Source organism: Triplophysa dalaica, chromosome 8, assembly GCF_015846415.1.
Source record: "Triplophysa dalaica isolate WHDGS20190420 chromosome 8, ASM1584641v1, whole genome shotgun sequence".
Lineage (NCBI taxonomy): Eukaryota > Metazoa > Chordata > Actinopteri > Cypriniformes > Nemacheilidae > Triplophysa > Triplophysa dalaica.
The window spans coordinates 600,001-620,021 of record NC_079549.1 but is presented as its reverse complement, the minus strand read 5'-3'; the positions used below and the strand labels follow the sequence as shown (position 1 = coordinate 620,021).

The 20,021-nt window shown below is 39.0% G+C and overlaps 2 protein-coding genes across 5 annotated transcripts in view; both read left to right on the top strand.

The window, feature by feature from the left end:
- The first annotated feature begins 6,098 nt into the window (after nt 1-6,098).
- On the top strand, nt 6,099-11,050 carry LOC130427509 (CASP8 and FADD-like apoptosis regulator). The gene is made up of 10 exons (XM_056755031.1): nt 6,099-6,197; nt 6,900-7,180; nt 7,265-7,370; nt 7,473-7,608; nt 8,032-8,093; nt 8,181-8,250; nt 8,558-8,604; nt 8,703-8,775; nt 9,948-10,458; nt 10,562-11,050. The coding sequence occupies exons 2-10, from the start codon at nt 6,900-6,902 to the stop codon at nt 10,683-10,685; spliced, it is 1,410 nt and encodes a 469-aa protein (XP_056611009.1). The 5' UTR covers nt 6,099-6,197; the 3' UTR covers nt 10,686-11,050.
- Nucleotides 11,051-12,124: 1,074 nt separating this feature from the next.
- dip2a (disco-interacting protein 2 homolog A) overlaps nt 12,125-20,021 on the top strand; it is an 86,648-nt gene continuing 78,751 nt past the window's right edge. For all 4 annotated transcript variants that reach the window (XM_056754565.1, XM_056754567.1, XM_056754566.1 and 1 more), the window contains exon 1: nt 12,125-12,566. In XM_056754565.1, coding sequence (XP_056610543.1) covers nt 12,437-12,566 — 130 coding nt within the window. In that variant the 5' untranslated portion in view covers nt 12,125-12,436. The remainder of the gene's footprint in view (nt 12,567-20,021) is intronic.

Below are 20,021 nucleotides of genomic sequence, written 5' to 3'. Positions count from 1 at the left end.
GTCAAGAGGTTTTGTGAGTCTGAAGATGAAGATAGAACTGTGACTCTCTCTTACTTCAACTGACACACAACCAATAACAAAAGAGTGTGATGAGTGACAGTGACACAGTCCAATCACAACACACACATGTCAGGTGCATGTGACCAATCAAAGAGCTTCTAGGAAAACAACTGTGGGTACAAATGAAAAATTGCATAACGTCCCTTGTTTTTTTACCACAGCAGAGACTAATTTGAATCTTATTTGTAAATCATAAATCTTGCCGTCTGAAAACACTGAATGGCCTCCACACATACTGACAAGTGTGTCTTTGGAATGGATCACACAGGATGACAACATGTATTAATTAATAATCGCATGGACAGATTTTTTATTTTACCAGTTTAATCGTTACTCTTTAATTGAGACAGATGAAGTTACTGTAACTCCATTCCAGCACATTTGATGATATTTCATTTCATGATTTACCTACATGAGTAAGTTTATCTGCATTTATTAAGCTACTTACAATTATATAATCTTCTTCTTAACTTAATTATAAAACTGTATTGGGCAAATAGTTAAATCTAGATTTACATCCCAAACAGACAGAGCTTTAAATAATACCACACCATAATATTTGTGAAACTTCTACCTGTCCAGAATACATGTCAGTAATTTCCCTAACAAACATTGTACATTTGGGTTTTAAGTCAACTGTGAGCGAATGTAAATGTCGTTGTCATTGATCCTAGTACCTGGTGATTCATTATGGCTGACAAGTATTTTTTTAAGCAAAGAAAACATTGTCTGAACCACAAAAAACAGCAGCCAGAGCTCAAAGTATACCAGTAACAATAGAAAACCCCACTGTAAAAATGAAAAGAAACAATCATGTTGTGAATATGGCACTGAATGATCACTTACATAATTGGTAAAAGTTGGTCATTGTTTTCATTTTCATACTCTGTCAGTTATTGAATATATTGTGAAGTTAGTTTTGGCTGTTTATTGCCTTGCTCAAATTCCTGTTTCATGTTTTAGATTTACATTTGCTGGATTTATTAAACGTCTTATAGATCCGTTTCCCATATGCTGCGTTTCATGGACTTCACGTTACAGAACAACTGATCACTATTGGATCTAGCAGTTCGTTTCTTGCAACCATGCCATGCCAAGATCAATGGACTGACATATGGATGTTTGTAGGTCAGGATTAAAGCACTAAATGTGTGGAAGCTGTGTGTCACATGAACAGGAAAATAATCCACTGTATTCATCTTCAGGCCATCTGGGACCACATGGATATTTGGATATTTTTGTGCGATATGCAGGGTCTGTACAAGACTCTCGTGTGCTGAATAGTCCCTTTTTCATCCATCGAAAATATCCACCTGAAGGTTATAACATTCTATCTTAGAGATCTGAAGAAAACTCGCCTGCCTGCAGTCTGTATTTTTAAGGTAACTTTTTATTATCATGTTTTGTAACGTAATGTAAATACATTTTAACTTTTCTACAGCAGTTCTCAAACTGCCCCAAGATAGATTCAGGGCGGCCACATGTTTTGTGGCATTTTATGAAATATGTAAATTTATCAAACATTTTGTGCAATCAAACATCAGAAAAACAACATTATCAACCAAATTAAATGATGTTCCAGCATTGTTGCATTGAATATTATCTTTAACTTTTGCATTTGGGAGACCCTTTTATCCAAAGTGACTTACATTGCATTATACTATATATTTTTTAGTATGTGGATCGTACTCACTGAACAACAGAAACTGGACGCGTCAGAATCACGGACAATTTAATTAAAGTTTATTTATATAGCGCTTTTCAAAAGTAATGTCCTTCACTATATATAAACACTCCTTTTAAAAAGTGAACCGTTAAGTATGCTTTTTAGTGTTAAAGTAAACTTTGAATACACAACTACTGTATTTCAGAACTATATGAAGTACCTGCGCCTGTACAGTTTGTGTGTTTGACATTCGGTCAGTGTCTTGTTTAGAAAAGAGGACCCTGAACGAAAAGAAACAGCAGGAGCCTGATGTACTGTAGAAACAAGGCGTGTGCAAGAATGTCACGTGGATTGGATTATGCATTGAAATAATATGCAGATGAGGTGATGCATAGTAAACGTAAAAGAAGACGCACAGGATTTTTGAGCAGGTTCTGGTCAGTTTTATACTTGAGGCCCCTGCTGTGTGTAGTCACTCAGAAGAAAGGACAATCAAACATGAGATCTCCTTCCCATCTCACATCTTTCTCCTACAGAAATGAGATCAAGTGAACATCAAATTGAGAGATAAGATTCAGTCTCCTGCTTCTCACATTCTTCTGAAACAAAAAGTATATATTTCATGTCTATCTCCACTGAAATTCAGAAGAGATCGCACTAACATCCCACACTGTGCACAAACATACTGTACCTGGAGACTCATTCTCACATTGATCTCCTCTAGTTTCTAAAGAGAGATTGTATTAATAATCAAATAGCTGTGGATTGAGTCACAAGCCTTTAATGTGCAATTCCAACCTGACCATTCAGCAAAGTAATCTCCATAGTTACTTATCCTATTTATCTTCTTGATAACAGCATGTGGTACAGTACATTCCTATTTCTAATGTTAAATAATGTGCCATACGCACTTACATTGTCCAACGTTCTTATTGTATCGACAAATAAAGAGTAAGAGTAACCTTATTTCTTCGTAATTTCACTATCTTATATATTGGTGTACACTTTGTAAAGTTGTTGAACTTTCATAAACGTTAAGAAGAGACAGATGTGAGAATGGTAGACTCTCTAGTTAAGGGGAGAAACGCAGTGTGAGGTGTTACTGAGATCTCTTAAGAAACTTTAGACGAAATAAATGTGAATATGTGTGCGTGTGCGTATATTCTGAAGGAGGATTTTCCAGTAGATGGTGGTCTAGTGGGTTAAACCACTGAACTGATAAATCAAAAGGTTGCTGGTTCGATCCCAGAATCCACCACCAGTGTGTCCTTGAGCAAGACACTTTACTCCATGTTGCTCCAGGGGGATTGTCCCTGTAATAAGTGCACTGTAAGTCACTTTGGATAAAAGCATCTGCCAAATGACTAAATGTAAATGTAAATGTGAAGATGGTGTAATTCTGATTCGGGAGTAAAGACATTTTTTTATATTTAATTTCTTATCCTTATTAATCTTATTAGTATTTGTCTTTAATATTTTCATATAAACAGTGTATAAGTTATATCCTTACATTTTTTAAAAGAGCATCAGCCCACTACAGGTGATACACGAAATAACTCCAAATCACTTTTTCTAATTGTGTCATTGTGTGTAGTTTCCTAGATTGTCCACATGGTGGCGCTGTTGTCTTTCTGCCATCATTCCTACCGAATGGGCTACATGTGATTATGAACGTCTTCATTTTTTCCTATTTCACATTTAAATTGATTAAATAAATGTTATTAAAATAATTTATTTGCTGAATATTTATCAGTAAAATAAATGTAAATTTTAGATCAAGTTCATGTATTTATTTCTAATTATTGCTAACAGGTTTTAGATGCAGATGTTTATAATGTCATGTTGGTTTGTCTGTCTATAGTGAATTGTTTAGGAAACTTATTCGTAGTGACAAATGTTTATATAGCGATGTGTGTAGTCTTAGTTGTAATTCGCTGTTGTTTGACTTTTCATAAATAATCATATAGAGTTTACACATTCTCTAGTGGTAAGATTGACTAACATGTGCAATACAGTAAACGTGTAACCAGATGAATATTATTAATCCATAATCTAAATATCAGAATAATAAACTAGATTACAAGGTAAATAAAAATACAAATAAAATGTGTAGTGCGCGTGCGTGTGTAACTGTATGTGTGTGGGCTGGTCACGCGCGTTCTCAGCTCTGCGGCGGCGCGCACTCCCGTAATTTAAAAATGGTCATTATTTTCATCTCATTCACTAAGAGTTTAGCAGTTTATTTATTTTAGTTTTTTTATTTTAATAAATGCAGATTTGAGATTAAATGTAAATTGTCCTGATTTTCGATTGATTTGACACATCTAAATCAACAGACCATAATGTAGGACTGAAACTCAAGGCTTTTGATTGTTATATATATATTTAAATATTACAGGTAAATATTATTAGCCTGAAGATAATTCAATGTTTTTTCTTCTGTCAATAAATATCCTCTTTAAATATATTGTGTTGAGTCATTGGTTCTGTTATTTCAATATCTAAATCTAATATCTGATGAGGTACACACAGTGTGGTTACTGTGCTCTTTAAATCGAAAATAACTTCAGTAATGAGAAACTAATTATTAGGGTAATAGAAGAATCCAACAGCCTACATTTAATCCTCCATATGTTAATGATAATGTGTTTTTCTTATTTTAATTACATCAACATAGATAAGCGATAAAAACAGCTAACGTGAGAGAATGGAAGTAAACGTTACTCATTACTGACGTGTGGTGAGGACAAAGGGACCCGAGACTAATAAGAAGTGAAATCAGTGCGGAAACATTTGTCAAACGATTGTAGATCTTTTACTTTTCTGAACTCTTCTGATGAAGCTGGAGCTGTGCTCGAAGAAAAGAGAAACACAGTCTCAGGGATTTGGAGATGAATCTCGAGCATCCACAGGCGACAACATCTGCGGTACTTCCGGAACATTAACATCATGTTTTACGTGATCTTGTTATTTGGATCATAAGGATCACAACAAATACAAAGGAATTCTCGCAAAATGGTGTCACGCTTGTTTCTTGTAAAGATGTTATATGTTTTAAATCCTTAAGTTTTAAGTTGTGTTGAGGGGTGCATATTGTAGGCTACTTTCTGTAAAACGGGTTTTTTAGATTGGATGACTACCGTTTTAGTTTAAATGGCCAAATATGGTCATTTCACCAAATGATAGTCAAGTTATCAAAAGCCAATTTTGAACAGAAATGTGAAGTTTGCTTATAAAAAGACCTGTTTGCGCAATAAAAAAATACGATGTCAATATATATATATTAGGCTAATGTTGTAGTTTTTGGTTCACAGAAAGTCTTTTAATGTTTGTTTTTGGTTATCTATACGGAAATAAAAAATTAGTTTCATGGTTTCTGTAATGTTATGGGAAACGGAAACTTTCGATTTTGGTAATGAAAACTTTCCTGGAGAACCAAAAACGAACCTTTGAAAATGACGTTCTGAGAAACAAACAGTTACGTGAGTGTTACGTTCTTGCCAACAGAAATTGTTATCTGGACTGGGAGAGTACAGAGACCAACGGGATGAATTATGAGAACTTGACTGAGCCTGAGGGGGCCTGGGCTTTAAAGTTGCGCCATCCAGTTTGGTACAGATAAAACCCAACAACAATGAAAGGAAATGTTTATTTGTGTGTTCTATATGGATCCCATAGCATTTACAAGGCCTCTGTGGATACCCTGTAAAAAATGAAATGATCAAAAATGGATTGCAATTTAACAACTAATATTTGTATGTTTTTTTAACTTATTCAAGTAACTTATTTATTACATTACAGCACATGTAAATAGCATTTTCTGAATCTTTTCCTTGATGATTTAATGTTTACAGACCGGGGCATTTTATGGTGAGAAATAATGTTTTATTTATGTGATGCATTAAAAATGTGTATATTTGACAGTTTATTAAAGATGTGTATTTCATAAGCTTTTAGATTTTTCGCAGAGTAGCTAATATTACTTCTATAAACCTTGTATAGATTATATTCAGCGAAGCGCAGGCATTTGACGCAGAGCGAGAACAGTTTTAATTTTCATTCATTTAACTTTCTATAACTTTGAATACACAGTGAAAGAACGGAAAAAATGTGGATGGGGCGCTTAAGGCATCTGCCCCCGGGGCCCTATGAAGTCATCATCCGTCCGACCACCGTGATTAGCAATTATTAAAAGATTTTTTTAACTAATAAAACGCGATAATTGATTTATCATTTGCCGTGAAACAGGTTATTGTGTAGAGTTTGTTATCTGATGAAGGTGTCTGCTAGAATGTTCATCGTCATATGAATTAACAAAAGCGCTGAAGTGTGAATGTGTGGTTGAGAAAAGCACAGTTTCCTTCTACGTGTCATCACTTCCTCTTTCCTACACGTCTGACATTATGTTCCGCCAACCCATTGCATTTATGTTCACTGTTCTTCCTTTAGCTGAAAGAACGCATCTCTCAAGGTAAGAACCTACATTTATCTTTTATAATATATGTTACTTTTATTTGTTATCAACTAACAGTGATTTGAGATTTTATTATTGAAATCACAAACTCCACATCAGAGCCGATCTCAAAACTTTACAAAAGAATGTAACATATCAATCATTTATGTTGTTATTTTTATACATCACTGTCATTACGAAATGACAGAAAACTTTCTACGTGGTTTAAATGAGACTCGTGTATTTTTGATGATGAATGGATCAAGTTTGCGGTTTGACTTTCATATAAAGTTCAAACATTTCTCTATCTGATGAGGTCAAAACGGTCTTTTGAGCTAGCATGATTTATTTAGTTTATGTGACATCATACACATTGGTTTTCAGTTAAATTCAGTTGTGAAAGCCATGAATCATCCGGCTCATGACATGAGTGATAAATCCACAGTACTGCTCAGAGGAAGTATCAAATGAATGGATTGTGGAACTGGAGAAATGTTTGAGTTCATATCCAGATCTTCAATAATGACTTTTGAATGCAGACTTGACAAATCTGAGCTCAGTTTGACACATTTCTGAGACTTCTGAGACCCTCTCTCTCAGAATAAATATCTGAGACGCAGATGAGATTTAAACAAATATTTCCATTTAATCTCATCAATGTCTTAAATAATCTCTCCAGTGTTTTTTTCCGTATGATAAAAGTGATGTTTTTGTTTTCAGATGTTGGGTGACATCATCAGTCAGATCACAGATGAACTCAGCACAGATGAATGTAAGCGTCTGTTTTATCTGTGTGGAGCTCTGCATACGGACACCTGCTCCACTGATCTCAGAACAGTCTTACATTCTGTGCTCTGCCGAATGACACACACTGACCACGTGTTTCTCACGGAGCTCATGCTGAGAATCAAACGCTACGACCTGCTGCGAGACGTGTTGAGCACTAGTAAGGGCACTGTTGAGGGGATGCTGGAGAACAGTGGAGTCGTGTCAGAGTACAGGTGATTCACCTCTCACAGGTATAAGTGTGGCTTTATTCATGCTCCAGATGTGAAGTATTGACTCTGTGTGTGTTTGTGTGTTAGAGTTCTGATGGCTGATGTAAGTGAAGACATGGACACGCATGACCTGAAGTCATTGACATTCCTCCTGAGAGACACTTTACCCAAACACAAACTGCAAAACATCCAGGTATCATCTGCAGGGACTTTTGATTTGATGGGACTCTTGACTGTAGTTTGAACATACATGTGAATGTCAGTGGACCATTTCAGGAATATTTCTTCTTTGCAGAGTTTTTTAGACATCGTTATGGAGTTGGAGAAAGTTGAGCAGCTCTCCAGTGACAGGACGGACAGAATTGAACATTTAATGAGATCCATTCACAGAGCTGATCTGGCCAAAAAAATCCGACATTACCAGCAGAAAGGTGAACATCATCCTCATCATCGTCATGTTTAAGAATGATTGCAGATGCTCGGAAGCGTTTAGAGACGTCCGCTTCAGATCCTCTGACTGTAACACTTGCAGAAGTCCTCATGTGAATAAACACAGAGCAAGTGATCCACACGCTCATCTTTCTATCAGAGTCAATATCCATTCATAATCCAACAAAACCATCTACAAAAAAACCACTAACAAGAATCCAGAGATAACATATGAAACTGAGGCTGCTTTGCTGTCAAGAGAAAATGAGAAATATGAGGAAGTGAGATCACATCACATGAGAACTTGCACTAGAGACGTCACATCTGTGTGGTTCCTGTTGCGTTTCCTGAGTAATGAGCTTAAAGGAATTTCTGAAGAATGAAATCTGTTGAGTTTCATTGATAACCGATATTTGCATTTTCAGTGTTAAACAAGAAACGAGAAACTTCATCAGCAGTCAAACAGCAACTCAACACACCAGCATCAGTAAGAGATAAAAATGATATTTAATAAAAGACAAGAGATTCACTGGACTATATTATAATATATATTATATGTTTTTGTCATCTGAAGGTAAACCGCTCATTGGAAGTCTCTTCATCAGTGTCCTGCAACAGAACACGTCAAGTTCACAAACTCTGTGGTGAGGACGCAAAGCACACAACCCTTCACTGTATTTATTTTGTGTAATCCCTTTAAGTACAAGTATATTATATATACGTTCATTTATTCTTTATGTAGTGAGTGATAGTTCTAGTAAACATGTTTTTCAATACTACTTCAGACTAAACTGGCCCACTTTTAAGTGTATTAAAGTGAACTTCTAAGTATACTCTAAGTGTAACAATAATAAACTCTAAGGAAAGGATACACAACTAGTGTATACTTGATGAAGTGAAGTTGTACATCACGAGTGTTATTACTGTAAATTCACTGGTGGTCTTGTTTAGATAAGAGGACCGCTGTACGGAAAGAAACACCTGGTGTGTGTAGTCAGGTAAGAATGATGAAAGCCGTGTCTTTAGCCCTGTGTTCTGGGATGTGTGATGATTAAGATGATGATGATGATGTGAACAGTGTGATTTCTCACCTCAGATTGAAGTGTACAGTATGCAGACAGATCCTAGAGGAGTGTGCTTAATCATCGACTGCATCGGCACAGAAACAGGTGACAGATGTCTATTACACTTTTATATTCATTAAATCATTTAAATCTGATTTAAATTGATTTAAAATAAATTTAATGATTCAATTCTGATTTCAATCTAATTCTAATAACTCAAGTCCAGTTCTTATGAATCACATTTTATTCAAATGATACAAGTCTGGTTATAATGATCCAAATCTGATGGAAATGACTCAAGTCTGATTCAGATCATTTAAAATAAACGTAATGATTCAATTCTAATTCAAATCTGATTCAATTGATTTAAAATTATTTCAATGTTTCCAATCTAATTCTAATAACTAAAGTCCAGTTCTAATGAATCAATTTTTATTCAAATGATTCAAGTCTGGTTATAATGATCCAAATCTGATGTAAATGACTCAAGTCTGATTCAGATGATTTAAAAAAAATTCAAATGATTTCAATCTGATTCTAATGACTCAAGTCTGATTCAGATGATTTAAAATAAACTTAATGATTCAATTCTGATTCAAATCTGATTCAATTGATTTAAAATTATTTCAATGTTTCCAATCTAATTCTAATAACTAAAGTCCGGTTCAAATGATTCCAATTTAATTCAAATGATTTAAATCTGGTTATAATGATCCAAATCTGATGTAAATGACTCAAGTCTGATTCAGATGATTTAAAAAAATTCAAATGATTCCAATCTGATTCTAATAACTCAAGTCTGATTCAAATGATTCCAATTTATTTCAAATGATTCAAATCTGGTTATAGTAACTTAAGTCTGGTTCTAATGGATCAAATTTATTTCAAATGATTGAAATCTAAACTGACTCAAGTCTGTTGTAAATTATGCAATTGTATTCATTTTACTTAGCAATTCATTAAATGACGAAAGCCACTGTATAGCTTTGAAAGGGAGGGGTGAAGCGAGCCTTTGGTTACAATTCACAACCTCACCATTAGATGCCACTAAATTTCATTCACTGGACTTTTAAAGTATTTGGTTACATTGGTTTACATTTATGCTGCGTCTGTCCAAAGTGACTTAAAGGAAAGTTTCTATTTCATCAGTCCATGTATTAGATGAGAATCAAACCTCTGACTGGTGTTAATACAAAAACATTGTAGTTGTCATTTTGAAGTTGAGTTATTTCAGATGTATGTTTATAGATAATGACACCGCTCTATTTCACACATAGATGCGCTGGAGAAAACATTCACACGCTTGCATTTCCACGTGAAGAAACACAATCTGTTGAGCGCGGGAGACGTTGTGTCTGTTCTGATGGACGTCGCCCGTCAGCGAGATCTCAACAGCTCATGTGCCTTCATCTGCTGTATGATCAGCCGCAGCCGTCGCTCATCACATCTGCTGGACACTGACCGTCACGGGCCTGGACTCAACCTGGACACCATCAGACACCTGTTCACCGCAGACTCCTGCCCCGGCCTGGCCGGCAAACCCAAACTCTTCTTCATCCAGACATATGACGTCTCTGAGCCTCAGAGGTGTGTTGGGTTCAGAGGTCAAGAAGACGGAGAGCTGGAAACGGACGGTCCTGCGATGTTCTGCCGAGGGAGGAGCGTCCCGACGGATGCAGACATCTTCTGGAGTCACTGCTGCAGTCAAGAGAAGCAGCAGAAGACACCAGAACATCAGTCTGTGTACCTGAACGCTCTCACATCTGCTTTACATGACGGACACATCAGGTACACTCAATAAAACTGGACTTATGAAAGAGTTGATTATCCAGCTGTGTGTGATGAGAATGTACAGGTGAAATAACTCTTGTGTTTTGTTTGTGTGGAACAGGAGGACTCATCTGCTGGATGTGCACACAGCCGTGAATCGTGAAGTATTTCAACACAACAGCAAATTTCCAGGATCTTCTGTCTTAAATCTAAAACACACTCTCAGAAAAAATATCTATTTATGATTCCTGATGTTTATGAGGGAGGTTAAGTAAAAGTAAAGATGTGTTTTTATCAGTAACATTTCAAATGCTTCAACAATATCACAATGATGTTCGGATTGATTGTATCAATTATCACTTGCATTTTATTGTAATTTTATAAGAAATGTTTCATAGTCTGAAACCTATATGAGGTAACATGATCATATCATGTGTTCATCATGTGCTCACAATGAGCGACTGATCGTCATGTGACCAGAAATGAACAGTGTTTCTGTAAGCGTGACATGTTTAGACGGCTGAAATCTAAACCGTCTTGAAATGGCATTCCATGTTTCTGTGGAGATCTTTTCCAAGTGTAAATTAAATAAAGAAAACATTATATTAAAGTGGTTTACAATCTCTTTATTACTCTTAACATGATCTCGTTTTCATAAAAAGGCTGTGATGTGCTGGTCCTTAACACATACAGTTTATATCACGGTTATTATTCTCTCCTCATTACTTTTATTTTGAACTTCAAATGTGTTTTTTTCATAAATGGTTTAACATTAGCTTCTGTCGGTCAGTCAGCTTTAAGCCGACTTTAAGTCACTATTCACTTAAAATAATAATCTGAAGAGTTTGGTTTCAAAATGAGATACCTAAAATCACGTTTTTATGATATTATCATGTTTTTATTGTGTTTTATCGTGTTAGTTATTATGGCTTAAATAAAAAACTGCAGTTTGATTGATATTAATTGAAATGCACAATTAAAACATGGTTTTGAAACAATTTAAAGACAGAGTTATCTCATTTTGGAAACAATTTCTTCATCTTCTCTCGTACAGTTTCCACATTATAAACGTGATCATAGATTAATCAAAATCTAACTGATGCTTGTGCTGTTGTGCGTTTATGTTTCAGATTGTGTGTCTTTGTATGTAGTTTCCTGAGTTGTCCACATGTCGGCGGTGTTGTCTTTCTGACAAACTTTTCTACCGTCTTCAGAGTTTGGATGAATATGAACGTGTTAATTTTTCTCTATTTTACATTTAAACTGATTAATATAAATGTTATTCAAATAATTTGTTTGCTGAATATTTATTAGTAAGATAAATGTAATTAGTACATGTATTGATTTATATTAATTGCTAACAGGTTTTAGATGCAGATGTTTATAACATATATATGTCGTGTTGGTTAGTCTATAGTGAATTGTGTAGGCTACTTATTCGTAGTGACACATGTTGAGAAGCTATTTGTGTAATCTTAGTTGTAAGTCGTTGTTGTTTACAAGTCTTTTAATTAGTCGAATATCAACAGTTCACAGAAAATGACAGAAAACTGTGCGCACGCGCGCTCGGTCCTCATAACCTTCAGTGTATAGATGAACATTTAAGTAAATGTCCCCACAAGTGATATCAGTGTGTGTTTGTGTGTGTGTGTGTAGGTGAGACAGAACTCATTCACGCGCCGGACTGGAATGGTGCGCGCGCTCGCTTGCTCCTGCACTGCAATGGCGCTGGCGGCGCGCTGAAGGGACTTGCGCGAGTCTAACAGAGATTTTAAACGACAATCTACAGGAATGCACAGCGAGTCATCGTTAAATCCGACCTGAGGAAGAGAACTGATTTTACGTCTGATCTTTTGATGTCCTCCGGTGAGCGGTCGAGCCGTGAAGGTGAATGAAACCGCCCCAAACGCTCCTCACATCTGCCAGCGACCCGCCCGCCGTGTCCACCGGCTGACCCGAGTACAACAGAACCTCGCTGCAGATCTGACCCGTGTGGATGATTATGGCAGAACGCGGTTCCACCGGATTATTGATGCTGATGCCGGAGCCGTCAACGGCGGTCGCGCGCACTCTCCCGGCGGAGGTGCGCGAGAAGCTGGCGGAGCTCGAGCTCGAGCTGTCCGAGGGTGAGTCGCGGATCTTCCGCCTGTGTTGAGCTCGTGCTGCTTATGTCACACGCCCGTCTGATATAAAGATGCAGTTTTGTATATACATAGTTAACGTTATATATGTCTGTCAGTGTAGAGCTCGATTAACAGGGTTTGCATTATTATGGATATTATTGCATTTAAATGTAGTTCGACATGAGCTCCACATACAACATGTGATAACATGTGATCTGCTGAGACATGTGAGAAGGTGATGATGAAGGTGTAATGCGGCTCTGTCATGACACTGACAGCACAGTGAAGACTCGATGCATCACATTTATATGTGTGAACTCAATCCAGACTGAATATCACCACGTGACAGAATACTGCAGTGTACCCCATTATTTACTACTGTATATAACTACAACATCATCTTAGTGTACACTGACTGTAGTGTTAACACTAGACAACTGAGAAACTTCTACAAATACAGTGGATGGTTAGTGTATCAAAGCCATAACTTATCTATACTGTGGTTTTACTATAGTAAGCATATATTTTTTAATAAAAAGAGAGGTTTATATCAGCTGCAGTCAATGTGAATATCAAAGGCTGCAGATACTGTCCAGAAATGTATTAATATACACAATTACTCATCAAGATTGTGTCATTGTTACGGTATTTTTAAAGTTTGTGTGTGAATGACATCACAAAAGAACACAGCAGGGTCACTAAAACAGCCCGTCCGCTTCCTGTTAGTGTGCGCATCACTTCCTGTCCTGCATGAGAGATGTGTTTGAGCTCATATGGTGCTGCATCCGTCTCTTCTGCTTGACCCTTACAGAAAATACACACTCTCAGCCTCTCTCTCTCTCTCTCTCTCTCTCTCACTCATACTCTCTAACTCTCTCTCTCTCTCTCTCTCTCTCTCTCTCTCTCTCTCTCTCTCTCTCACTCATACTCTCTAACTCTCTCTCACTCATACTCTCTAACTCTCTCTCTCTCTCTCAGACTCATACTCTCTAACTATCTCTCTCTCTCAGACTCATACTCTCTCTCTCTCTCTCTCTCTCTCTCTCACTCATACTCTCTAACTCTCTCTCTCTCACTCATACTCTCTAACTCTCTCTCTCTCACTCATACTCTCTAACTCTCTCTCTCTCTCTCTCTCTCAGACTCATACTCTCTCTCTCTCTCTCTCTCTCACTCATACTCTCTAACTCTCTCTCTCTCTCTCTCTCTCACTCATACTCTCTAACTCTCTCTCTCTCTCTCTCTCTCTCTCTCTCTCTCTCTCTCTCTCTCTCTCTCTCTCTCTCTCAGACTCATACTCTCTAACTATCTCTCTCTCTCTCACTCATACTCTCTAACTCTCTCTCTCTCTCTCTCTCTCTCTCTCTCTCTCTCTCTCTCTCTCTCTCACGGTCACTCTCAGCCTCTCTCTCTCTCTCACTCTCTCTCTCTCTCTCTCTCAGACTCATACTCTCTAACTATCTCTCTCTCTCTCTCTCTCTCTCTCTCTCTCTCACTCATACTCTCTAACTCTCTCTCTCTCACTCATACTCTCTAACTCTCTCTCTCTCACGGTCACTCTCTCTCTCTCCCACTCTCACAGTCACTCTCTCTCTTTCTCTCTCACTCTCACGGTCACTCTCTCTTTTTCTCTCTCACGGTCACTCTCTCTCTCACTCTCACGGTCACTCTCTCTCTTTCTCTCTCACTCTCACGGTCACTCTCTCTTTTTCTCTCTCACGGTCACTCTCTCTCTCACTCTCTAACTCTTACTCTCACTCTCAGGGTCACTCTCTCTCTTTCTCTCCCACTCTCTAACTCTCACTCTGTCTCTCTTTCTCTCTCACTCTCACGGTCACTCTCTCTTTTTCTCTCTCACGGTCACTCTCTCTCTCACTCTCACGGTCACTCTCTCTTTTTCTCTCTCACGGTCACTCTCTCTCTCACTCTCTAACTCTTACTCTCACTCTCAGGGTCACTCTCTCTCTTTCTCTCCCACTCTCTAACTCTCACTCTGTCTCTCTTTCTCTCTCACTCTCACGGTCACTCTCTCTCTTTCTCTCTCACTCTCACGGTCACTCTCTCTCTCTCTCTCTCTCTCTCTCTCACTCTCTCACGGTCACTCTCACTCTCTAACTCTTACTCTCTCTCTCACGGTCACTCTCTCTCTTTCTCTCTCACTCTCACGGTCACTCTCTAACTCTTACTCTCTCTCTCACCGTCACTCTCTCTCTTTCTCTCTCACTCTCTAACTCGAATTATTTTACAACAAATGCTGTCGTGTTCACATACGTGTTTGTTTACATTCAAACGAATGACATTAACATTATCCGTTCGTGTTTTTCAGAGGCAGATCTCTCTTGCGCACCCACACCTGTCAGAATGTTATTACTTCTTAAGCTTACGTTAATAGGCTACTTATGTTAGCGCTCTCTCAGCGCTGTCGGCAAAATAGTTGACAAATTAATATAACTTTTTAACATCATGTTTACTGCAACTGGCTCTACCTTGTCATCATGTATTCCGCACCGTGCAGACGGGAGTCTCGTGTCTCCAAGCTATAAACTGTGTAATATTTCTACCTCTAGAGATCGCTGTTTTACACTCTACTATGAACTCTCCACCAGGATATCACTGTATGAATATGTGTATATGTGTTCATATAAAGACTCTATAGATGAGATGGCAGAAGCTGATGATGATGATGATGATGATGAACTCCATCACCTGACATAGGTTTATTCTTCACAATAACAGCCGTCTTTGTCTGTGAGAATAGAGCTGGAGTCTGCTGGCTAGCTCTGCAGACCCGGCGAGATGTTTCGCTCATATGTGTAAATGTGAAGAATGAGCGTGTGACATGAGGTCAAAGGTCACTTCAGTGGCTCCTTACACAAGGTTTTTAAAGGCCGAGCGGCGGACATGTGCTTTATTCATCAGACAAACAACACATTAACCATACTTTAACCGCACTAGTCAACACAAATCTACCTTGATCTTACAACAATAACCAGGATATTTATGGTAAAACTATGGTAATCGGTTTATAATGTTATAATAAATGCTTTGGCAGACAGACAAACAGAAAGACAGAGCGCTGGGATGTGAATGTGAGAGATTTGTAGAGGAACAGCTTTTGTGTGGAGATCTTTTCACTGAGTAACAAAGAAAATCCGTCCTCACAACACCACAGCTGAACGTGTACGAATTCATTCATCCTCTCTCTCTTTCTCTCTAATACACTTTTAGTTTTATGACATTTATATAATCTAGAAATGTTTTGGAGAGATGTCTTAGAGACCTGTTAGTGTTCCCTGCATGTGTTCTGATGTGATGTGTTGTGTATCACATGCTCATATTGTGGACCACAGCTGGACATCAGGTTGAATAGTTTTATGGTCTGGTAATAATGATCGTCTATGATTTGTTTTGGTGCAGAATTTCCCGGACAGAACCCTGGAGTGTGTGGTGTTGTTGTGGTTATTCGAGGACGGGATGGGGCAGTCATGTGTAAATCTGTGTGGAATGTGTCCTGTCAGCAGAACACACAACCAAACACAAAGACACACACCAGCAGAAGAACTTTAACATTTCACCTGACATCATTCGCAACACACACACATACACACGCTCGCTTGCACACACTCAAACACACACACATTCTTTATCACACACTTGCACACACACCCACAAACACATCCTCGAACACACACACACACACACCCACACACACACACACACACACACACACACACACACACAGTGGTGTAGTCTAGCTTTTTGTAGTGAGTATACTGTGCTTTTTTCCCCTCCCAGCCTCATACGCACCCATCCCAGAGCGACACCCCATGACACCACCAAACTCACTAATGCATAAAGTATGCATCTACATGTAATTGAGAGCATTATTAAAGACTGCTTATGTGTTATCAACATTCCAATTTATTATAAACAACAAAAGACAGTCAGCTGTTTCAGTTTAACACAAAAGAAGATATTTTGAAAAATGTTGGTAATCAGACAGTTGGCAGCACCCATTGACTTTCATAGTCTATATTTTTTCCTGCTGTGGAAGTCAATGGGTGCTGCCAACTGTCTGATTACCTACATTTTTCAAAATATCTTCTTTTGTGTTAAACAGAAGAAAGAAACTCATACAGTTTTAGGACAACTTGAGGGTGAGGAAATTATAACAATTTTCATTTTTGGGTGAACTATACCTTTTAGAATGATGATACTATATGAATACGGTACCTGGAGCACAGGTTTTCTCAGCTGACTGTCTTTTGTCATTTATAATAAATTGGAATGTTGATAACACAGCACGAACACTCAGTCACATCATCATTCAGATCACTACAAGGGGGGCAGGAGATCGCCGGTCCTGCGCTGACATGACAATCTTTGATAGGTAGACGCGTGATAACAGCTCGACCGTGAGTGTAACCTAAGCGCTTGCGTACGGTAGGGAGGGGCGGGTGACACTCATTTTCGGTTTACATTTTCGCCTGTTTTTTTTATTTCGGCCCGAACCCAATAATGCCATTTTCGGCCGAACATTTTCGTGTGTGCTGAGCAGCTGATATCTACCTAACTTACTGTCCCTCCACTCTAACCAAGGATGCCTGTTTTTAAATTCCCTAGCCTGACTTTCAGTCCACAAGGCTGGCCAGGGGTTCTCATTTCTCTCATCATCTGAAATAAGGAGATATACAATTTTTATTCTGTTTACCACACACACACACACAATCTCCCCTCGTCTACTGTATTAATTGATCCACCACACTAACGGTAGTGAAGTTAGCAAGTTCTGGATAAAATTCAATATACCAACAATCCCCTGCTATTACAGTTACGTTTAATGATAACATGTACTGTATGCTAGCTTTACTTACCAGGTAACTTTACGATAGCATCAGCCTCATTTTCTGGAGTTTCTATAACGATCGTGTCATCTGCTGCAGATGAAGTGTCACCAGAAGCTGCTGTAGCTTTAGGGGCAGGCATCCGAAAACACTCAGAGAGTTTACTTTGAGTCTGCTTTCGTTTCATATCTTCTAATTAAGATTCAGAATAACGTTAGTCTTGCGATGTAAAGACACTCGAGATGAATTTAAAACTTGCGCCGAAAAAGACCGCCAAGCAACTGCTTTTCCTTGGTAGGTGACGTCAGATCCAGGTCACAGGCCACGGAAGCCGCAATGGTCCAAAAACGTTAGTGATTTGCAATCGCAACACAGACGGGGTGAATTTATGAATGAAAGTTCTGTCACAAAACGATGTTGTTACGTATACCCCTTTTTAAGAGGGTATACGGAAATCCTTTGACTTTCCTACTGGGTATACGGCGTATACCTGCGTATCACGTAGACTACACCACTGCACACACACACACACCAGCAGAATAACTTTAACATTTCACCTGACAACCTTCACATCACACACACCGCACGCACAGCAGCAGAAGAACTTTAAAGTTTCACATGAGAACCTTCACAACACACTCTTGCTCGCACATTTGGTTAGGGTTAGCCCACCTGGTCTCAGGCCGTACCGTGTGTCTATAGGCACATGTGTACATTTCCCATCATGCAGTGCAGTAGAATAGGCTTTTCCCTCTATTTCAACAGAGAGAGAGACGTAACATTCAATATAAGCATGTCGCTCGCTCTTCTAAACTCCTTGTGCTCTGGGTAGGTTGATTCTGGGCTGCGGGCGTGAGTGGTTACTATAGAAACGCTGTTTGCCGTTGAATAGTGTTGTGATGCTTGCGCATAGCATTGCATGCATGTATTGGCCATGAGAACCTGAAATATTAATATGTATTATGATGTTTTTAACACTAATGATGCTGAAGAGTAAGACACCCAGCGAGCCACATGATTTTTGAAAAGAGCCACGTGTGAGCCAAAGATCCAACCACTTGGTTAGACCATGGGTGAACCTTTTTCAACCTCAACAAGCGCTCTGAGCTGCAGAAAAAGCTGCGGGTGCAGATATTTAAAAAGCGCTCAGGACGTTTACTCCATAGGATTATAATTTAAAACCGATACTAGCAACTTCAAAAGAGATTTTAATTCAGAATAAATACTATTTGTTTTTCTACCGTTTTTTGTATTTCTTAATTGTTGATCTGCAGGTTGAGGTTCACTTAAGTGACTGTATTTTTTTTCATTTAAAATGATCTTTTACAGAAATGTATTTATGTTCTGAACTTATTATTGTTGAGCTACAGGTTAAGGCTCACTTAACTGACAGCATTTATTTTAAATTAATTACAAAGAACTCAAATATTTATTTTAATGACTTAATCTGACATGTTTACTGTTCCAGAATGTTCTATATGTGTCACGAAACGTGTGGTGATAGAGAAGAACCCAAATGCAGGCAGCGGTACGGGGTAACAAAATATCTTTATAAAACAAAAAAAAAAAATCCCACAATGGGGTAAAATACAGGGGATTAACAAAGACAGCCAAAACAGGAACGAAAAACTCACGTAGGGTAACAAAAACTCTCAGGAACAGAGTGCTGGAGCAGAAACGCTGGGACACAGCGTATGGAATAAATCCTGGGTACAGCAGTTCAGACGAGCAAAGTTACAACTATGTACAAGAACAAACGAGCACAGGACAGAGAATACAAGGGCATTAAATAGGGAGACGAACAAAGGATAATTAACAATAGGCAGGTGTGGGTAATAAAACACTCAAGGGAAGCTAACGAGGAGACGAGAGGGGCGGGGCCATAGACGAGACACGAGAAGGAGCATGACAGACAATATCTAAGCCATGCCATGTCCTTCTCACACAAAACCCTAGACTTAGTCATGACTCCGCTGCAAGAATAAGAATAGACATGACATGATAGCGGAATCATGACATAAGCCCCCCCTCAAATGAACACCTCCAGGTGTTCACCAAGGGGTAACTAACAAGACAAGACAGACTGGGTAACAGACAAAAACCAACAGAACATTGTAAACATGATTAAGGGCAGACAGGCAAATATGACACTAGGGTTAGGATGGCATAATAAAAATAACAGACATGGGAGGGGTGGTGGGGCAAAACAAGAGTTCCCAGGGGGCAGTCCAACAGGGTATGGGTAGGGTGGGACAGTCTTAGGGGGAGTCACGGTCCGGGGTGGCGCTCTGGAGCGTGAAGCCCCAGGGGGATTGACTGGGGAAGTCCAGTGGGGAACAGGGGCAGGCTTGACTTCCGGGTGTAAGGCTGGCTGGGCGGGGGTTGACACCGGCTGGAAGACCGGCAGGAACACTGACTGGATTGCCGGCTGGGCAGCGCTCTCTGGCTGGAGAGGCCCGGGAGTGCCGGACGGGACCGGCTGGAGAGGCCCGGGAGTGCCGGACGGGACCGGCTGGAGAGGCCCGGGAGTGCCGGACGGGACCGGCTGGAGAGGCCCGGGAGTGCCGGACGGGACCGGCTGGAATGGCGGCTGGGCAGCGCTCTCCGGTGGCTG